This window comes from Bubalus kerabau, chromosome 8 (genome assembly GCF_029407905.1).
Source record: "Bubalus kerabau isolate K-KA32 ecotype Philippines breed swamp buffalo chromosome 8, PCC_UOA_SB_1v2, whole genome shotgun sequence".
Taxonomy (NCBI): Eukaryota; Metazoa; Chordata; class Mammalia; order Artiodactyla; family Bovidae; genus Bubalus; species Bubalus kerabau.
In genome coordinates, this window is record NC_073631.1 from 70,005,246 (window position 1) to 70,024,404 (window position 19,159).

Here is a 19,159-nt window from a genome sequence, read left to right on the forward strand (position 1 = left end):
TGTACAATGTCATGAACCTCCATCCATAGTTCATCAGGCACTCTATCAGATCTAATCCCTTAAATCTATTTGTCACTTCCACTGTATAATCATAAGGGATTTGAGTTAGGTCATACCTGAATGGTCTAGTGGTTTTCCCTACATTCTTCAATTTAAGTCTGAATTTGGCAATAAGGAGTTCATGATCTGAACAACAGTCAGCTCCTGGTCTTATTTTTGCTGACTGTATAGAACTTCTCCATATTTGGCTGCAAAGAATATAATCAATCTGATTTCAGTATTGACCATCTGGTGATGTCTTCTCTTGTGTTGTTGGAAGAGGGTGTTTGCTATGACCATTGCGTTCTCTTGGCAAAACTCTATTAGTCCTTGCCTTGCTTCATTCTGTACTCCAAGGTCAGATTTGCCTGTTACTCCAGGTGTTTCTTGACTTCCTACTTTTACATTCCAGTCCCCTATAATGAAAAGGACATTTTCTTTGGGTGATAGTTCTAGAAGGTCTTGTAGGTCTTCATAGAACTGTTCAACTTCAGCTTCTTCAGAATTACTGGTCAGAGCATAGACTTGGATTACCATGATATTGAATGGTTTGCCTTGGAAACAAACAGAGATCATTCTGTCATTTTTGAGATTGCATCCAAGTACTGCATTTCAGACTCTTTTGTTGACTATGATTGCTACTCCATTTCTTCTAAGGGATTCTTGCCCACAGTAGTAGATACAATGGTCATCTGAGCTAAATTCACCCATTCTCCAGTCCATTTTAGTTCACTGATTTCTAAAATGTCGATGTTCACTCTTGCCATCTCCTGTTTGACCACTTCCAATTTGCTTTGATTCATGGACCTAACATTCCAGGTCCTATGCAATACTGCTCTTCACAGCATCGGACCTTCCTTCTATCACCAGTCACATCCACAACTGGGTGTTGTTTTTGCTTTGGCTCCATCTTTTCATTCTTTCTGGAGTTATTTCTCCACTAATCTCCAGTAGCATATTGGGCACCTACTGACCTGGGGAGTTCCTCTTTCAGTATCCTATCATTTTGCCTTTTCATACTGTTCATGGGGTTCTCAAGGCAAGAATACTGAAGTGGTTTGCCATTCGCCTCTCCAATGGACCACATTCTGTCAGAACTCTCCACCATGACCCGTCCTTCTTGACCCACCCCGCCCCCACCACACACACACAAAACAACTCCAGAGAAGCAAGAGCCTCTCCCTTGGTTTTTCTTTTTTAAGCAAAGACCCAGGGGCTCACTTACTGCGCTAATGTCATTTGTGATCCTGTTGTAATTGTGATTTGTCAGCCTTGAGAAGAACAATGTTTGACAGGTTAGGTGCTCAGTGAATATTTATTTGTTATTGATTATAGATAATTAAGGATGAATAAACAAGCAAACTTTTCAGTGCAGCGCACTAAGTACATTCAGAGTCATATCTAAGTGATAGTGAGGTGGCCAAAGGAAAGCATGTCCTGGAAGGCTTGGGTGAGGTATGGGAAGAAACTTTGTAGGTAGGAAAATGCCTGAGCTTGATCCACAAAGATAGGTGGAGTTCCCTGGGTCAGGGTCGGGGGCTGGCTGAGTAAGGTGGCACTGTAGAAAGTTGGAGGAAACTCAGTAAAGGCTGAGGGGCATGACGTCAGCTGGTGTGCTCAGGACATGTTAATGGTTCACATGTGCTCACCTCATGGACCAGGCTGGGGAGACGAAGTAGATGAGGGCAAAGACGTGTGCAGGCTGACTGGCTAAGGGGACAAAGTCATCACAGGCGCTGTGTACCACCCCAGAGTTCACTTTCAGGTAGCAGGGAGCTCTTGAAGGGGCTTCCACATCAAGAGAGCCAAGGGCTGGGTTCTGGCTCACACACCAGCTGAGTAGCCATGAATACATGCGTGCATGCGTGTCAAGTCACTTCAGCTGTGACTGACTCTTTGTGACCCTATGGACTGTAGCCCACCAGGCCCCTCTGTCCATGGGATTCTCCAGGCAGAAGTACTGGAGTGGGCTGCCATGCCCTCCTCCAGGAGATCTTCTCAACTCAGAGATCGAACCAGGGTCTCTTACATCTCCTGCATTGGCAGGTGGGTTTTTTACCACTAGCACCACCTAGGAAGCCTGTGGTCATGAATAAGTTACTTCAATCGCCCCAGTTCTTCCTGCCCAGAGCCATTATGAGGGCAGAAACCCAAAGCACCCTCTCCAGCACCTTGTACATGATAGAAGCTCAATAAATGCTAGTGTTTCTTCCTTTTCTTGTTACCTGGTTGATTTTTACACTTAATTTACTGGAGGAAGAAAGAATCCAGTAAATTAAAAACTCTATGTATCTCATTTTACAGCCCCACAGTTCAGGCAGTGCTTCAAAGCTGGGGGGACGGGGTCAGGCAGTACTTCCTCACATCCATGAGGGTAACTGTGCCTTCAGTTCCTCTCATTCCAATTTATTCCATCACAGCTGGAAGGTGTGAGATGCTGGCTTGCTGCTGAAGCATGCATTTCATACTTGTCACTTTGGGATTTAGGGGAGGGCCACATATTGAGCTTGACAACATTGCTGAATAATTTTAAAATTTATAGAGCTTCAGACTAAAGAGACACAGAGGGATTTTCATTCAATAATCACAGAGGTAGGCATATTTGTCTGTAATGAACACTTGTCTTCTTAAGGAACTCTCTTAGCCAGACATATTTCTTCCTAAGAACAAATTAGTCCAGAGCAGCTGATGATTAGAATCATACCACAGAGAGACAGGAGGACTGGTATCTAAAGAGGGAAACAATTCCCAATATAGCGCTTTGTTTAGCAGTTTTCAGATTAGACACAAAGCAAGATAATTTACCTTGTCGGTGTGTAGACTAGACAGGATAGCAGCCTTGAAGTCAGCCAACCCAGATTCTAATTAAGTTACTAGTGTTATGACCTAGAGGCTATCCCTGAGCCTTCCCAACTAGGGGTTTATATATATATATTTTTTTTTCTTTTTTATTGATAAAGCATAGGAACTCAAAACTTAAAGACTGTTATGAAGCTGAATGAAATCATATAGCTCTATAATGGATTAAAATCTATGCCATGCTTGATAAATTCAAAGTTTTTTTCTGGTAAGTATAAATTTCCTACAATCATTCAAGATTACAAGTATTAGAATTATTTTATATCATGAATTGTTTTACATGGGATTTATATAAACTGTGATAAATTATAACTAGCCCTACTCTGTTAAAGGATGTTGGGGATCTTTCTGTATCTTATTTCTGACTCTCAATTTGAGTATTAAGGAAGAATCTGTTACATAAGACAGCCATTTGACTCCTTAATAATTGTTTAAGTCACTGAATCACATGAGAGCCATAAAAGCTGTATTTGTAAACTTCATTCTTCTGATGGTTAGACACCATTAGCTTCATACATGGGGACTAGGTACAAAGTGAATTATTAACTTTGTGGAAACTTCAAAGTGATTATGTGTAAAGAGAGACAAAACCAATGAGGGCATTTATAAACTGTTGTCATAAAACCCAGCCAGACATTTCATTGTTGAGGAATGAGGAATGCCAGTTCTGCAACCTGTTTCAGAGGCAACAGACACAAATCACCTAAGAGGTAGCTCTGACAATCTCACTTCCATTTGTCAGTAGAAATTATCCAGGAAAAAATCCTTCTTTTTCTCCATGGTTAGTCTAGAAATAATCCTATGCATTCTTATACGCTAAGCTTTTAATTCATAAAGACTCCAACTGGAATTTCAATCTTTCTTTCTTCAGGGTCTGCAGGTTTCCAATTCATATCCTCTGTGTTACTGATAACCTGGGAGGTCTCCTATTCAATAGAGGCTCCCTTTGGCCAGATCCTATGCTACAGATGGGGCCACATTTCTTCCCATTCTGTTAAAAAAAGGTTTACTGGTAAAGCCATGAGCAGATAACAATTTGGTTCATCAGAGTTCACTAGGACTCTTTAACAGATTGCCATAATCTTATTTAAGTGCATGTCTTTATTAAGAAATCTACAGATCCACTTCTTCAGAGCCAGGGGCCAAGAGAAGGAGAGGTGAACCCCAGAGGTGGTTTGGGGGTTATTTCTCATGTCCACCTGGTAATCCAGGTGCTACATTCCTACCCATTTCAGTAAACACAAGATGCCCCTTTTTCTGATTTAATGTCATCGTGGGAAAGAATAGTGAGTATGATTCTATTAAAATGGACCCTGAGTGTGACTGTCTGAGCTTTCTTGATAACACTAACAAGCAGCGAGTGCAGAATGAGCATGTGGAAGGAGGGGGTGGGGGCAGTGTGAGTTAGAGTGCTTCTGATTACAAATACAGCAGACTCCTAAACTCCGCGGAAACATTCCCTTGGTTGGGACTCAGTTTCTTTCACCTCACTTCCCGGCTCCACTTTCTCTGGCTCTAAGTGATGGTTAGAAGGCTTCAGCCACCCAGTCTCTACTTTCTGTTGACTCCAGCTCAGAAGAAAGAGGGTAGAAGGGCCTTCTTCAGGGAACTCATAGTGCAAGTTTATTGGTTTTATGGGATGTGAGTTGTCACATGCCCACTCTTGAACCAACCACAGAAGCCATGGAAATGTGACCCCTTGGATCAGCCTTAAACCACCCACCTAAACTGAGACTTGCAGGCGTCGGGGGAGTTGGCTTGGGGCACAGTTTTCCAAAAGACAGTGCACAGTGCTAGGTGGCAAAAATGACGGCTCCTCACTATGGAGAACAGTGTGGAGATTCCTTAAAAAACTGGAACTAGAACTGCCTTATGACCCAGCAATCCCACTGCTGGGCATTCACACTGAGGAAACCAGAAGGGAAAGAGACACGTGTACCCCAATGTTCATCGCAGCACTGTTTATAATAGCCAGGACATGGAAGCAACCTAGATGTCCATCAGCAGATGAATGGATAAGAAAGCTGTGGTACATATACACAATGGAGTATTCCTCAGCCATTAAAAAGAATACATTTGAATCAGTTCTAATGAGGTGGATGAAACTGGAGCCTATTATACAGAGTGAAGTAAGCCAGAAAGAAAAACACCAATACAGTATACTAACGCATATATATGGAATTTAGAAAGATGGTAACAATAACCCTGTGTACGAGACAGCAAAAGAGACACTGATGTACAGAACAGTCTAATGGACTCTGTGGGAGAGGGAGAGGGTGGGATGATTTGGGAGAATGGCATTGAAATATGTATAATATCATATATGAAACGAGTCGCCAGTCCAGGTTTGATGCACGATACTGGATGCTTGGGGCTGGTGCACTGGGACGACCCAGAGGGATGGTATGGGGAGGGAGGAGGGAGGAGGGTTCAGGATGGGGAACACAGGTATACCTGTGGTGGATTCATTTTGATATATGGCAAAACCAATACAATATTGTAAAGTTAAAAAAAAAAAAGACGGCTCCTCACTGTGGGAGTAGAGGTGGGGAGACTGGTAAGTCCTGACCAGACGGATGCACGGCTGGTGGAAGGAGAGGGGCCAGAGGAGTAAGAAAGAGGGTGACACCCCGCACCAGGCCAAGGAAGGAGAATAATGGGATTCCCCAAGGTGGCGTCTCGTCCCACCAGTGCTTGAAGTCACCATGTAACCTTGAGACGTGGGCCTCAGTTTCTCATCTGTACAGAGAAAGGAGTAAGAGCAGGTGGCTGGTTCTTTGTTGGAATATGCACCAGAATTACCTGGAAAGCTGTTTCCAAGTGACAGAGGCCCCCGCATTAGTTCTGTTGTCCACCCCCAGGGAAGGCCCCTAGGAAGAACTCAGAGGTTGTAAACAGGGCAAACTCAGCAGTCTCCCTGCAGGGTGGACAACAGTCCCGGGTAACAGAAGCTTTCACCCCCATAGTCAAAGGGGATACAAGTGGAACAATCATTCCTCCCAAATACCTCTCTGGAGATGTACAAATAGAAACTTCTTTAAAAGGTGTGTTTTTGTCCATCCAGTGGTTACCCAGAGCAGCAGTTCTCCAAGTGTGGTCCACTGATGTTTGGGTGATCCTCTCAGAGTTCCCATAATGTCAAAACTATTTTTATTAATTGCCTGTTTCAACTGACTGACATTGCAAGTAACCTTTGAGAAACTACACTTGTTTTGTTCTATTGTAAAAAAAAAAAGAGGTAAAAAAACCCAAATGTACACGCTGCTATATTTAAAATGGATAACCAACAAGGACCTATTGTATAGCACATGGAACTCTTGCTCAATGTTATGTGGCAGCCTGGATGGGAGGGGAGTTTGGGGGAGAATGCATACATGTATATGTGTGGCTGAGTCCCTTTGTGGTCCACCTGGAACTATGACAACATTGTTAATTGGCTATATGCCAATACAAAATAAAAAGTTAAAAAAATCCTTCCTTTTGCCAATGACATATATGTCCGAGGCCAGAGCTTCTTCCTATAGTTCAGACAAAGCAATATAAATCACAAGTTGAACACAGAAGCAGATGTGAGAATCAAGATGTTGTCTGTTAGGCCAGACATTTAAGAGATTTACAAATTGTGAAACAAGTACAATATTCTCATTTTCTTTTTTGGGGAATGGGGTTATTTGTCACAAAAATACGTTATTTATGCAAACAGAATGACTTTACCATCGTGATGTTGAAAAGAATTAATTTTTTTTCTCGGTTTTACTTTTGAAAGCAGAAAGTACCAGCAGATATAACTCACATAAACAAAAACTCTTTGGGGTCCCCGGTAATTTAAAAAGTACAAAAGGACCCTGAGGTCAAAAAGTTTGAGCATCTTAAACTTCCCTGGTGGCACAATGGATAGGAATCTGCTTGCCAATGCAGGGGACACAGGTTTGATCCTTGGTCCATGCTGTGGAGCAACTAAGCCCATAGACCACAGCTACTGAGCCCACGCCCTAGGGCCCCGGAGCTGCAACTACGGAAGCCTGTGCACCTCGAACCCATGCTCCGCGGCAAGAGAAGTCACTGCAATGAGAAGCCGGCACACTGCAACTAGAGAGCAGCTCCTAACGGCCACAACTAGAGAAAGTCTGCACAAAGCAATGAACAACCACTGCAGCCAAAAATAAACAAATTAAAAATTTTTTTCTAGTGTCTCTAGACCAGAATCTCAGTGAATAAGATCACTGGGGCTTTTTGTACATCTAAGTGTCCCAGGCTGGCAGAACTGTCTATCTGCTTACACAAAGAATGAACATGAACCACAAAACAGATACCCCCTAGCCATTGCATAGCCCGATTTATGCCACAAAACCTGAGGAAATCGGGTCAATTCAGTGGATTCACTGCAAAAAATTTGTTCTTGCTCATCACTCCCACATCTGTTTAAGTGTGGTCTTTTGAGATGGCAGCCAGCATGTTACTCTTTTCTGAGCCACTAGATGGCACTATTTGCATAGACAATATTCCAACAAGGATTGCATTGAGCTCTATTCTAGAGAGATTTTGGATGGGGATGAATGAGGAGGGTTGGAACCATCTTCTTCTAACACACACTGAATATATTAGGATAACTTTTCTTTTTGTTCCTGTAAATCTCTTATCTTGAGACCACTGATAGCGAGGGGATGGTAAAAAGAAAAAAAAAAAAAGAGTAACTCTCTGATAAAAGATAGTGAACCAAACAACGTAACTCAATTTTAGTTATTCCTCTATAGCAGAGATTCTCAGCTTTAGCTGCATATCAGAATCGCCCAGAGAATCTAAACTCCAGATGCTCAGCTCTTGTCCTAAGTAGTTTAATCTGTTTTCTGCGGGTGTGTCCCAGGCATTGGTATCTTTGAAAACTCCCCAGTGGGCAGATAAGAATCCTTGTCCTATAAACTTTGTCTTAAGAAAACCACCTCCTAGCCCCAAAGAGGACTTCCCTGATGGCTCAGTGGGTAAAGAATCTGTCTGCAATGCAGAAGACACAGGAGACTTGGGTTCAATCCCTGGGTTGGTAAGATCCCCTGAAGAGAGAAATGGCAACCCATTCCAGCATTCTCATCTGAAAAATTCAATGGACAGAGGAGCCTGGTGGGCTACAGTCCATGGGGTCACAAAGAGTCAGACGTGACTAAGTACACACACATAGCACCTAAAGAAGAGACACTGACTTTTCCTTGTTTCTTCATTAAATTCTCTTAATCATCCTACATTTAATTTTCCCCATCATTCAAATTTTAGCCAATAATCCAGGAAAAGGACTCAGGGAAAAAGGAACAATGCACAAACCTTTGAACCAAACTGAGTAACCAGAACCACCAGAGTCTACTCTTAAGAATTTTTACATGGAGGACTTTTTATGCAGAGGTAGAGGTGAGAAAGAATGCCAGTGCCTAAATTAGAACAAAAAAGAGTCTCAGAAAAAGAAGAGGCATTAAAGAAAGTGGGACAGGTGTCCTTAAAAGAAAATGCTTCCCCAAGTATCTGATAACCTTTACTTCCCCATCTGACCTTTCATCTAACCAGGGGTTGAGAACTTTAGAATCATCTGGAGAACCTTAAAAATAGGCTTGAGCTTCACCAGTAGAGGCTTTAATTCAGTTAAGTCAGGAGGGGTTAACATGGGTCTTTTCTAAAAAAGGTCCCAGGGTGATTCTAATTTGAAGCTGGTTTGAGAACCACTGACCTAGCCAAATCAGCTCTTTTTCAGACTGCACGATAAGTTTCACACTGTCAGGAGATTCTGATTTAAAATAACACTCTGGTAAAACCTGGTTTCATGAGCAAATGTAATCCAAGTTCAAATCCATTCATTCTTACAGCATTATATTGCATTCCATTTTATGATGCCGTGTGTGCGAGGAGGAAGATGGATGATCAGAGTCATTACTGCACCTGTCACTTTTACTAGCTAAGTTATGCTCATCTTCATTTATCCTTTCTCCCGAGAAAAGACTGGTTATGCCACTTTTATATTTCCAAGGGACCACCTGCAGAGCAGTTCTACAGGTTTTCCAGAGCCTGTCATATGAACGTCTTTTCCAGCCCCAGGATGCCTTATACGTGAACAATGCAGGCTCTTTCTTTGGCATACGGATGCAGCATCTAAGCTTGGGGAGGGCAATGGGTGACACCATGCTTGAATCAACTGTCCTTGATAAAATCACAAAGCCTCTCCAACCTCCAGGACCAAGACCTCTTCCGTAAGGGCGCAGTGGTGGAGCCCATCCACATAAAGGGATACCTCACAAACTTGCATTAATGTCGATCATGGTTTCTGAACCTGGTGAACCAACATTCTAATAGAATTCGAACAAGGTTAACACACTGCTTGCACAGATTTTATTCTATTCATCACTTGCTGTTGTATTGGTTACTCTCTGCCACATCCCTTGCATCAAATTCAATCCTGTCCTGCTTTTGCCTGTGGTGGGGAAACTGATTAACTGTATCCCTGGCTCCTTTGTCCTCTAGCTTCCAGTGGGGTTTGTCCACTGAGAGATACAGGCAGGAGATCGCAGGGCGGGAGGAGAGAGAAGATGAGGTATTTCTTCCACTGCCCCCTGCCTCTTGAGTGGCGCAGCACCCAAGGCTCACACCCTGGCTTGATTGTAGGGGTCTCTCTCTATCGCCTTCCTGTGGGAGCTCTGTTTTTATAGGAGCGCCCCCTACAGGAGCCCCTCTCAGCCCCCACCTTCTGTGGCAGCCCCCTCTGGTGGCAGTCTCCTCTCCAGCTCTCATCAGGCTCCAGGAACCCCAGTGCCTTCCTCCAGTCCCTTCCTCCAGTCCCTTCAGCAGCTCCCGCCATTGCCAGTCCTTGAGAAAGATCTCATGTTAATCAACTTCTCTTCAAAACCCCAGTGAATCTGTCTTCTATTTCCTGCTGGGCCCTGACACATATAAGACTGCCTTCTGAATTCATTTTTCACTTTTCATTCATTCACTTGGGAGTCCTGTACATATGACTTGTGCTCCTCAAAGAGCTTAACTTTAAGAGAACATCTAAGGGGCAGGTTATTTTAAAGCATTCTTTTTTCTCTATCCAAGCCTCTGTGACCTCTAGATGTCCCTGAAATACACCAGACCAAGGAGCTGGGTGCCTCAGTGTCCTCTTGTATAAAACAAAGGGGATGCACGAGGCGGTCTCCAGTACCCTCCTCCTCCAGGCTCTAGTTTCTCACAATGCCCCAGCGGCTCAGGGGCAGCAGGAGCCGCGCAGAGAGAACACGGAGGGAGATACACCATCTTGGTGGCCTAAGATGTGCCGGTCCTCACGGTGAGGGCTCAGAGTCCTTCACTCCAGACAAGGCCACTCTCCTAGTTTCACAGCAAGACAAGCAGAAACCAGAGAGCCTTCCTTGCTGCCTAGGAAAGTGGGAGGAATCTGGGAGCTGGCCTGGGGCAGCTTGAGCAAGGAGGGTGGGGTGGGGTGAAAAGGCATGTAAAATTGGGGGGGTGCTGGGAAGAGCCCCAGGGGAGCACCGCTGAGGGGTCTGTAGGGGGGCAGGGGGCAAGGTCGGGAGGAAGTAATAGTCAGCCCATTTCCAGGCATAGTCACGCCACACTCTGTTTCGTGATTTAGGTCCTACGCTATAATTACCGTCTTCAACCTTCAGTGAAAGGCTGCTAACTACAGCCTCTTTACTAACAATCCAAAAGAGAAATGAAAGAAAAAAAAAAAGAAGAAGAAAAAAAAAGAAACAGCTAACCGGATGGGGAAGGGGACCGGTCAGAAGGGATGGGAAAACAGTCTGGATCCAGGGGCAGGGGGTGGGGGTGGGGTAACACGATGAGTATGGAGGATGTTTTACTCAGGCTTTGCTTTAATGTATGTGAATTTAGGACATAATGCATTATTTTCTTAATTAATTTTCTGAATAGGATTTATCATGGTTCAAAATTCAAAGAGTACAAAATAGTAGCAGGAGTCTCCTTTCCACCCTTATATCTTAGATGCCCCCTTCCCACTCCCCACTGGCAGTCCTCATACTAGCTCATCATCCTTTGGGGGGTATTTTATAATTTTCCTAGAAAAAAAATATGTAAAATCTTTTTTCCTGGTTTACGTAAATAAAACCATACTATGCATACTATATCTGTTTTTGCATTTGATAACCCTGAGTAATTAACTTTCAGATTAATCCATATGAGAACATCCTCTTTCTTTTCTGTGATTGCATGATATTCCTGTATATGCTGCTGCTGCTGCTTCAGTCGTGTCCAACTCTGTGTGACCCCATAGACGGCAGCCCACCAGGCTCCCCCGTCCCTGGGATTCTCCAGGCAAGAACACTGGAGTGGGTTGCCATTTCCTTCTCCAATGCATGCAAGTGAAAAGTGAAAGTGAAGTCGTTCAGTCGTGTCCGACTCTTTGCAACCCCGTGGACTGCAGCCTACCAGGCTCCTCCGTCCATGGGATTTTCCAGGCAAGAGTACTGGAGTGGGGTGCCATTGCCGTCTCTGTCCTGTATATGAGTGTACCATAATACATTCTAAATAATCCCCAACTGATGGGCATTTAGATCATTTTCTGACATTTGCTATTATAAAAATTAGGGAAATGATTAACTGGTAAACTATATTCTTTAGTGTGCTTGTATTACACCAAGAGTACAAATGATTTTTCTCCAGTAAAGCATAAATACAATTTAACTCAGCAAGTAACTTTACTTAATAAATATGTGTTACTGAAAATATTGGGATTTCCCTGGTGGCTCAGGTGGTAAAGAATCTGCCTGTAATGAGGGAGACTCAGGTTCGATCCCTGGGTCAGGAAGATGCCCTGGAGAATGGAATGGCTACGCATTCCAGTATTCTTGCCTAGAGAATTACATGGACAGTGGAGCCTGGTGGGTTACAGTCCATGGGGTCAGACATGACTGAGTGACTAACAATTTCACTTTCATTTTTCATTGAAAATATGGTTGTCACATATATTTGATTCAGTCAGGTATCCTTTACAAGGCTTCCCTTGTAGCTCAGCTGGTAAAGAATCTGCCTGCAATGTGGGAGACCTGGGTTGGAAAGATCCCTTGGAGAAGGGAAAGGCTACCCACTCCAGAATTCTGGCCTGAAGAATTCCATGGACTATATAGTCCATGGGGTTGCAAAGAGTCAGACATGACTGAGCAACTTTCACTAATAATAAAATTCTTTACAAGACAATTTACTTATTAGAGCTAGTAATAGCAGTGTATTTTCAAAAACACATGTAAATATTAAGAGATTCTTACCATCAATTGACTCAGGATGGTCAAAAGCAAAGGACTTTGCTTAAGGCAATAAGAACAGAATGAGGTCCAGCTGCTCCATAGATTTAAGAAGTTTTGAACTTGGAGTTACCAAGTTTGGGTTTGATTCCTTGTCCTGCCATTGTGGCTTTTTCAATAAAATGGGGATAATCATTCCTGTCCTATGTACCTGGCAAAGCTGCTCTGAGGATAAAGTGGAAAATTATTTCACATGCGTGAAATCTGTTTACCAACTGCAAAAGTCTGAACTGATGTTGAATCCTGTTGCTACTCTTACATTGTTTACAGCACAGGTACTGGAGATCAGTAAACAAGCAATCTATGGAATAATTTCTGAAATTAATTTCATAAAAGAAATGATGCCGGGCATGACCATTTTAATTAAATGCACCAAATGGTGGCACTTACATATAGTAATGTTTTAAAAATCAGTTAAAGAATCAGAAGGGAAACAGATCCCCGTCGGCTAACCACCACAGTGTTTTTTTGTTTTTACATTTGCACCCTCTCCTTTCCCTGCCTCGTCTCCAGTTATTAAAATCAAGTTCACTGCTAACCACCTTGACAGGAGGTAAATCTGGAAACCACTCAAATTTGATAGGGTAGGTAATATCTTTTTTGCCAATTAACATTGTTAATATTCTCAGATTTACACATATCTCTGGATTCATTTGGAAATGATCAATAAAATAAGTGGACAGATGAAGTTTAAGTACTCTGGAAAATGAAATGCTGGGTTGTCTGGATTTGAGAAATATTAGGAAGCCTACTCATTTCACTCATTAAAACCCTCAAGACATGCCATTACTGAAGCAGACAGGTGCCCCGGGCATTTCTCAGTCAATCCATTCAAGTTTCTGCCACCTCTTTTTGAGTCACTGCCGCCATGGCAACAGTCCACTGACCTGCCCTTAAGGGAAATAGGATTTCTGGCAAGACTGAGACTTTTAATAATTCTACTTGTCAATAAGGTCAGAAAGAAACAGATGGAGTCATATGAAGTTACTTCACAATCCACTAACAAAATGAGTGACCCCCAGCAAATGACCAGACCCAGTGCTGGGAGTGTCCTCCAGGAAAGTCAACCACTGCACCATTAACGTCCAAGAAATCGGCGCCACCGTTGCCCATCCATCAAACCTTTCACTGAGTCTGGACTTCCTCCTTCAATGCTTTCTTTATCTACCTTTTCCTGAAAAAGGTAAAAGTGTACTGGGCGGCTCACTCAAAGTAATTGTTAATCTGATGATTGATTTTCTCTAAAATTTAATTTTAATAAATAAATACAAAATGCCCTACAAGAAAGGACATATTTTTTCATGTAAGCTTCCTTATGGGACTACCATCTAGAAATATCAGTTCCTAGTGACCCAACTTTCCTCTTGGGGGATGACAAAAATCTACGAATATCAATTCCAATACCCAGGATCTAAACTCTCATCCCGAATACACCAGAGTCACTTCCTATTCACTTCTTCTCCTGGAAATGTTCTAATGCGTTGTCTGCAGTTGTAACAGATTGCCTTTTGGGTGGCATTTCTCTCCAATTCAGAAATATAAACACCACTTCAGAGATTTATTTTACAATTCATCTTCTGATGTGTCATGGCCGGGAAAGTCGGCTTCTGGATTTTCTATTCTAAATTACTTTCTGAACAGATTTTTGCAAACAGACTAAGGAACGGCTTTTGTTTAGACAGGAACAAACTCCCAGAAAGCTGGGACACAAGTCCTCTCTCTTCTGTTGAAAGGTAAACAATCAGGAACCCTATCATTTCCCAAATCAATTATTTGCCAAAGAATAAACAGGTGCTTTGGAGACTCTGGAGTTATAAAATTAAAATGGCAAATGATTTTTTCATGGGCCAGCTGCTCAACTGACGTGATTCTGAGGCAGGTTCTCCTAGGCTCTAAAGCTCAATTAGCAAATCAATTAGGATCATGCCCTGTCTGCCAGCAGGCCCGCCTGCCATCCTCTGCTCTCCTCCTGCCCTCGGTGCTTTCTGTGCATCCCCGTCGCCAAAGCTGAAGCCCGGTCAGTCAACCTGAGGTTCCTCTGCTTTTTGCTCACACTGGACAACAGGGGGAGGAGGGGGGCTGTTCCGATTTAATTAAGGATTAGCAAACACCAGAAGGAGCCTTGCTCAACCCCGCTCATTTTCTATCTGCCCCAGTCCAGGCTCACCTGAGAAGCTAGGCTCAGCACAGACACAGGGGGGCTGACTGGCATGGCTGGCTGTCACTTTGTTTCAGTGGAAAACAGATAGGACCAGTCAAAGCAGATGGTTCCTGAAGGGACACATCCAAAAAATCTGCTAGCAAACTGCAGCGGTGTCTTTCACATAAACAGCAACTTACTGGAGAGGAAAATCAGACCCTCCTCGCCACATCCGGCTACAGTGCCACCAGCTTGAGCATCACCCATTTGGGAGGGTCTCATCCTCGACGAGGCCCAACAACTCCTCCTCTGGGGCAAAGGACAAGCCTCCCAGAGATAGAGCCAGAGACGGGGGCATTAGCAGTGATGATGACTATATCTTTCCAAGTCTCCTAGAGATATAGCCATCATCACGGCTAATGCCCCTATATCTGTCAATAAAATCTGTTATCTAGGTAAGACCACATTCAAGAGGGATCACTGACCTGTGCATCACACATGGTCATCAAGTCCTAAGAGAAGCAAATACAAATACTATGTATTTGGCCCTCTGGGTAGAACTGGAGATGGAGCCAGTGACACTGCAAATGGCAATTAAAAATACAAGTGACCATTTTCATCATAAAACACTAATTTTTTAAAGGATTTTTTTTCTTTCAAACTTCAAATAAACTCACAGACAATTATTAGTGGAAGTCCTGGCTCTGACTTAGGAGTTCTGGCAAATCATCGGACTTTTTTGACCTCACTGTCCTCATCTGGAAAATGAGGGAGTTGAACTGAAATCAGATTTCCAAGGTCTCTTTTAGCACAAAATTTCGAAGGTTTTTTGGATGGGAGTGTGTTGGTCTCCTGCAACAGTCTGGCAAATCACATATTGAATTAAGCATCCGGGTTTTCAGCATAGATTAGAAACAGAGAGACTGTTTTCATCCCACGCGTGGCTTACCTTTTCGACGGGTGTGTGCTCTTCATTTGTGACGCTGGCTTTTCTTGATTCGTTTTTAGACCTGCTTAGCCTTCTGGATACTTTTTCTCTGAGTAGAGTGGCATATCCAATGTGTTCATAGATGGGGTTTGTTGTCATTTTGGAGATGTATTCTGAAGCTTTTGTTTCTATGTACAGTGTTATCAAGCCATCTGTGACCAAATCATGAATTGATTCAAACCTCTTCTCGCCCACAAAGTGTTTTCCATCATAGAAGAGCCTGTAGTTTAAGGTCTGATTTCCAAACCTGCCCATGAGGAAGGAGAGATCACAAGAGTTTTAGAAACCAGGTCAGTGGGTGACAGTGTCAGCTAACACTTCTGGGATCTGTACTGAATGCCAGACACTGGGCTAAGGGCCTGACATGATTTCCCCCCATTAGGTTATCATGGAGACCCTTCAAGACACGTGCAATTATTATTCTTGTTTCACAGCTGAGGGAATTGAGACTTGAAGAGATGGGGTACTGCCTGATTCACAAATACGTTAAAAATTTCTTAATGGAAGCCAGCCATGCCCCTCCACGCCCTCCCCTCTACCAGGCAATTATCTCTGCGTGGGAAGTTATAACCACTGGCCTTGGGTCCTTTTATTATTATACCTTTGACCATCATCAGTAGAGCACCCATGCCTTCCACCCTAGTTGGTCCAGCAGAAGGGGAACAGGGGAGCTGTGCAGCACAATTTGCTTGAGGATCAGTGACAGCATCACAGAGACTTAATCATTAGGGTTCTCCCCTTTAAGTGCTGATTGTCCCCTCGTGGTCTTGGTCCTACAGCTCACAGCCCCTTCTGGGTTCCCCAATGGGACTGTCAGCTCCTGCTGCAGGGGATGCTGGTAAGCTGAGAAAAAACTTTGCATCCCTAGAGCACTTGCTATTCTTGAAGTGCTTCCTCATGATGACATCACTGAAGATATGACATCCCCAAGTGCAGCTGGGAAAGCATCGTTCTACAATCACAACACCGAGATGGTGGGTTGAACACATCTTTGCGGGTTGACCTGGGAAGTGTTTCATTGACACCATTTTTTTCCACAGAGACAGTGCTTCCTAATTCCAAAGAGTTCACAGATGAACTTTTGGAAGACAATCCGATTTTGAAATTGAAAACTTTCCTCAAACCTTGCAGGATTGTCATGAGGATCGAAGGATATAAAATATTTGATGCAGGTTAGGAAAGTGCAGTAAAGGCAATGCCTTTGGGGTGCTATGATTTTTAATACTGTGATTTCATGGTAAAGCGCTTATGAGAGCTCTGTTCTGATGGCTTGCTAGCATGAAGTGTCATGACCGCTAGTGGGAGGTCTATAGGTCAATATGATTCCAGAGAGAACCCAGTGGACCAAATGCATGTTTGTTCAGGCACACACCCACAATGTGAGGTGAAGACTTTTGATAAGGGCTGCACAAGCTGGAATCAAGATTGCTGGGAGAAATATCAATAACCTCAGATATGCAGATGACACCACCCTTACGGCAGAAAGTGAAGAGGAACTAAAAAGCCTCTTGATGAAAGTGCAGAGTGAAAAAGTTGGCTTAAAGCTCAACATTCAGAAAATGAAGATCATGGCATCTGGTCTCATCACTTCATGGGAAATAGATGGGGAAACAGTGGAAACAGTGTCAGACTTTTTTTGGGGGGGCTCCAAAATCACTGCAGATGGTGACTGCAGCCATGAAATTAAAAGACGCTTACTCCTTGGAAAGAAAGTTATGACCAACCTAGATAGCATATTGAAAAGCAGAGACATTACTTTGCCAACAAAGGTCCATCTAGTCAAGGCTACAGTTTTTCCTGTGGTCATGTATGGATGTGAGACTTGGACTGTGAAGAAAGCTGAGTGCCGAAGAATTGATGCTTTTGAACTGTGGTGTTGGAGAAGACTCTTGAGAGTCCCTTGGACTGCAAGGAGGTCCAACCAGTCCATCCTAAAGGAAATCAGTCCTGAATATTCACTGGAAGGACTGATGCTAAAGCTGAAACTCCAATACTTTGGCTACCTCATGCGAAGAGTTGACTCATTGAAAAAGACCTTGATGCTGGGAGGAACTGGGGGCAGGAGGAGAAGGGGACGACAGAGGATGAGATGGCTGGATGGCATCACCGACTCGATGGACGTGAGTTTGAGTGAACTCCGGGAGTTGGTGTTGGACAGGGAGGCCTGGCGTGCTGCGATTCATGGGGTCGCAAAGAGTTAGACACGACTGAGCAACTGAACTGAATTGAATTGAAGTGAGGCAAGCTTTCTAGATGGCTCAGTAGGTAAAGAAGCCTGCTAATGCAGAAAGACGCAGGTTAGATCCCTGAGTCGGGAAGATATCCCCTGGAGGAGGAGATAACAACCCTTTCCAGTATTCTTGTTTGGAAAATGCCACGGACAGAGGAACCTGGCGGGCTACAGTCCATGGGGTTGCAAAGAATCAGACACAACTGAGCACAGAATTTGTGCAGAAAAAGGAGGCAGAGGTATGTCTTAATTCACTGGCTTGATGTTTCAGGCAGAAGCAGCTCTAGAAGCACTAAATTTGCAGATAATTCTCCCAAGAATATTGTGCATGCATAAACAGAGCCTTGGAGTCCATCAACCGATAACATCTGTGACCCAGGACACATGTAAGCCTGTAATATGCTGCTGGGCACTTTGTAAATGACATGAAAATAAAAAAAAATAATTAGGGGGAAATGGGGAACAACTGATTAATGGAGTTTTTATTTGGGATGAAGAAAAAGTTCTGGGAGATGATAGTGGAGATGGCTGCACAACATTGAGAATATACTTAATGCCATGAATTGCACACTTATAGATAATTAAAATGATACATTGCATGTTATGTATGTGCTTGTGCTTAGTCATTCAGTCATGTCCAATTCTTTGCAACTCCATGGACCGTACCCTGCCAGGCTCCTGTGGTCCACCGGGATTCTCCAGGCAAGAATACTGGAGAGGGTTGTCATGCCCTCCTCCTGGGGATCTTCCCAACTCAGGGATGGAACCCAGGTCTCCTGCATTGTGGGTGGATTCTTTACCATCTGAGCCACCAGGGAAGTCCAAGAATACTGGAGTGGGTAGCCTATCCCTTTTCCAGGGGATCTTCCCAACACAGGAATCAAACCAGGTGGATTCTTTATCAGCTGAGCCACCATGAAAGCCCTGGATGTTATGTATATTTTACCACAATTAAAAAAAAGGGGAAAAATAAGTAAATGCTTGCAAAGCAGTTGCAACTGGATAATCGAGTTTACCTTAGTGCTAACGTGTAGCATCCTGGCTGGCGCTGGCTTTCTCGAAGAATGTAGGCACCCTCTACGCCTCCAAGAAGCTCATCTGCCTTCTCTCGGGAGATGATACCATGGAACCTGAGAAGAGACAAGAGCATCTTTGTTCTGAACAGACCATACACCAAGTATGGACCACAAAGAGCTGGTTAAAAAACATGGTGGGACCACCTGGAATTTACGGCTCCTCACCTTAATGAAGAAGGAAGTGACTAATGTATAGTTCCAGATGGGCTTGGACCCACCTCCCAGCATGCACCCAAACAGATAACATGCAAAACAAAAGGAAGAAGGCCAAGTCCACCAGGCTTTCTGCTATTGTCTTTCCTCACAAGCTGAAAATTAAAGTCAGAACCAAAAGCCAGGTTACAACTCCTCTTTTAACCGTGGGGAATAACAAAAGAGCATTTACCAATTTAGCTCCCCGCTCACTATGTATTATTCTGATTGCAAATGAACACATACTGATTATCACCCTGCTTACTTCAGGTGTGGGGTGCTGTTCATTTAAGAGGCTCATTCGCTGGAAAGAATAGCCAGCAGTCATGAACAGTCTTCCAC

The 19,159-nt window shown here is 43.5% G+C and overlaps 1 protein-coding gene across 1 annotated transcript in view; it reads right to left on the minus strand.

Annotated features, from left to right (window-relative positions):
- The window catches only part of CHN2 (chimerin 2), a 338,827-nt gene that overhangs the window by 109,253 nt on the left and 210,415 nt on the right, over positions 1–19,159 (minus strand). Inside the window, exons 5-6 of the mRNA XM_055590490.1 lie at positions 18,566–18,679; positions 15,281–15,566 (exon numbers count right to left, since the gene is read on the minus strand). Coding sequence (XP_055446465.1) covers positions 15,281–15,566; positions 18,566–18,679 — 400 coding nt within the window. The remainder of the gene's footprint in view (positions 1–15,280; positions 15,567–18,565; positions 18,680–19,159) is intronic.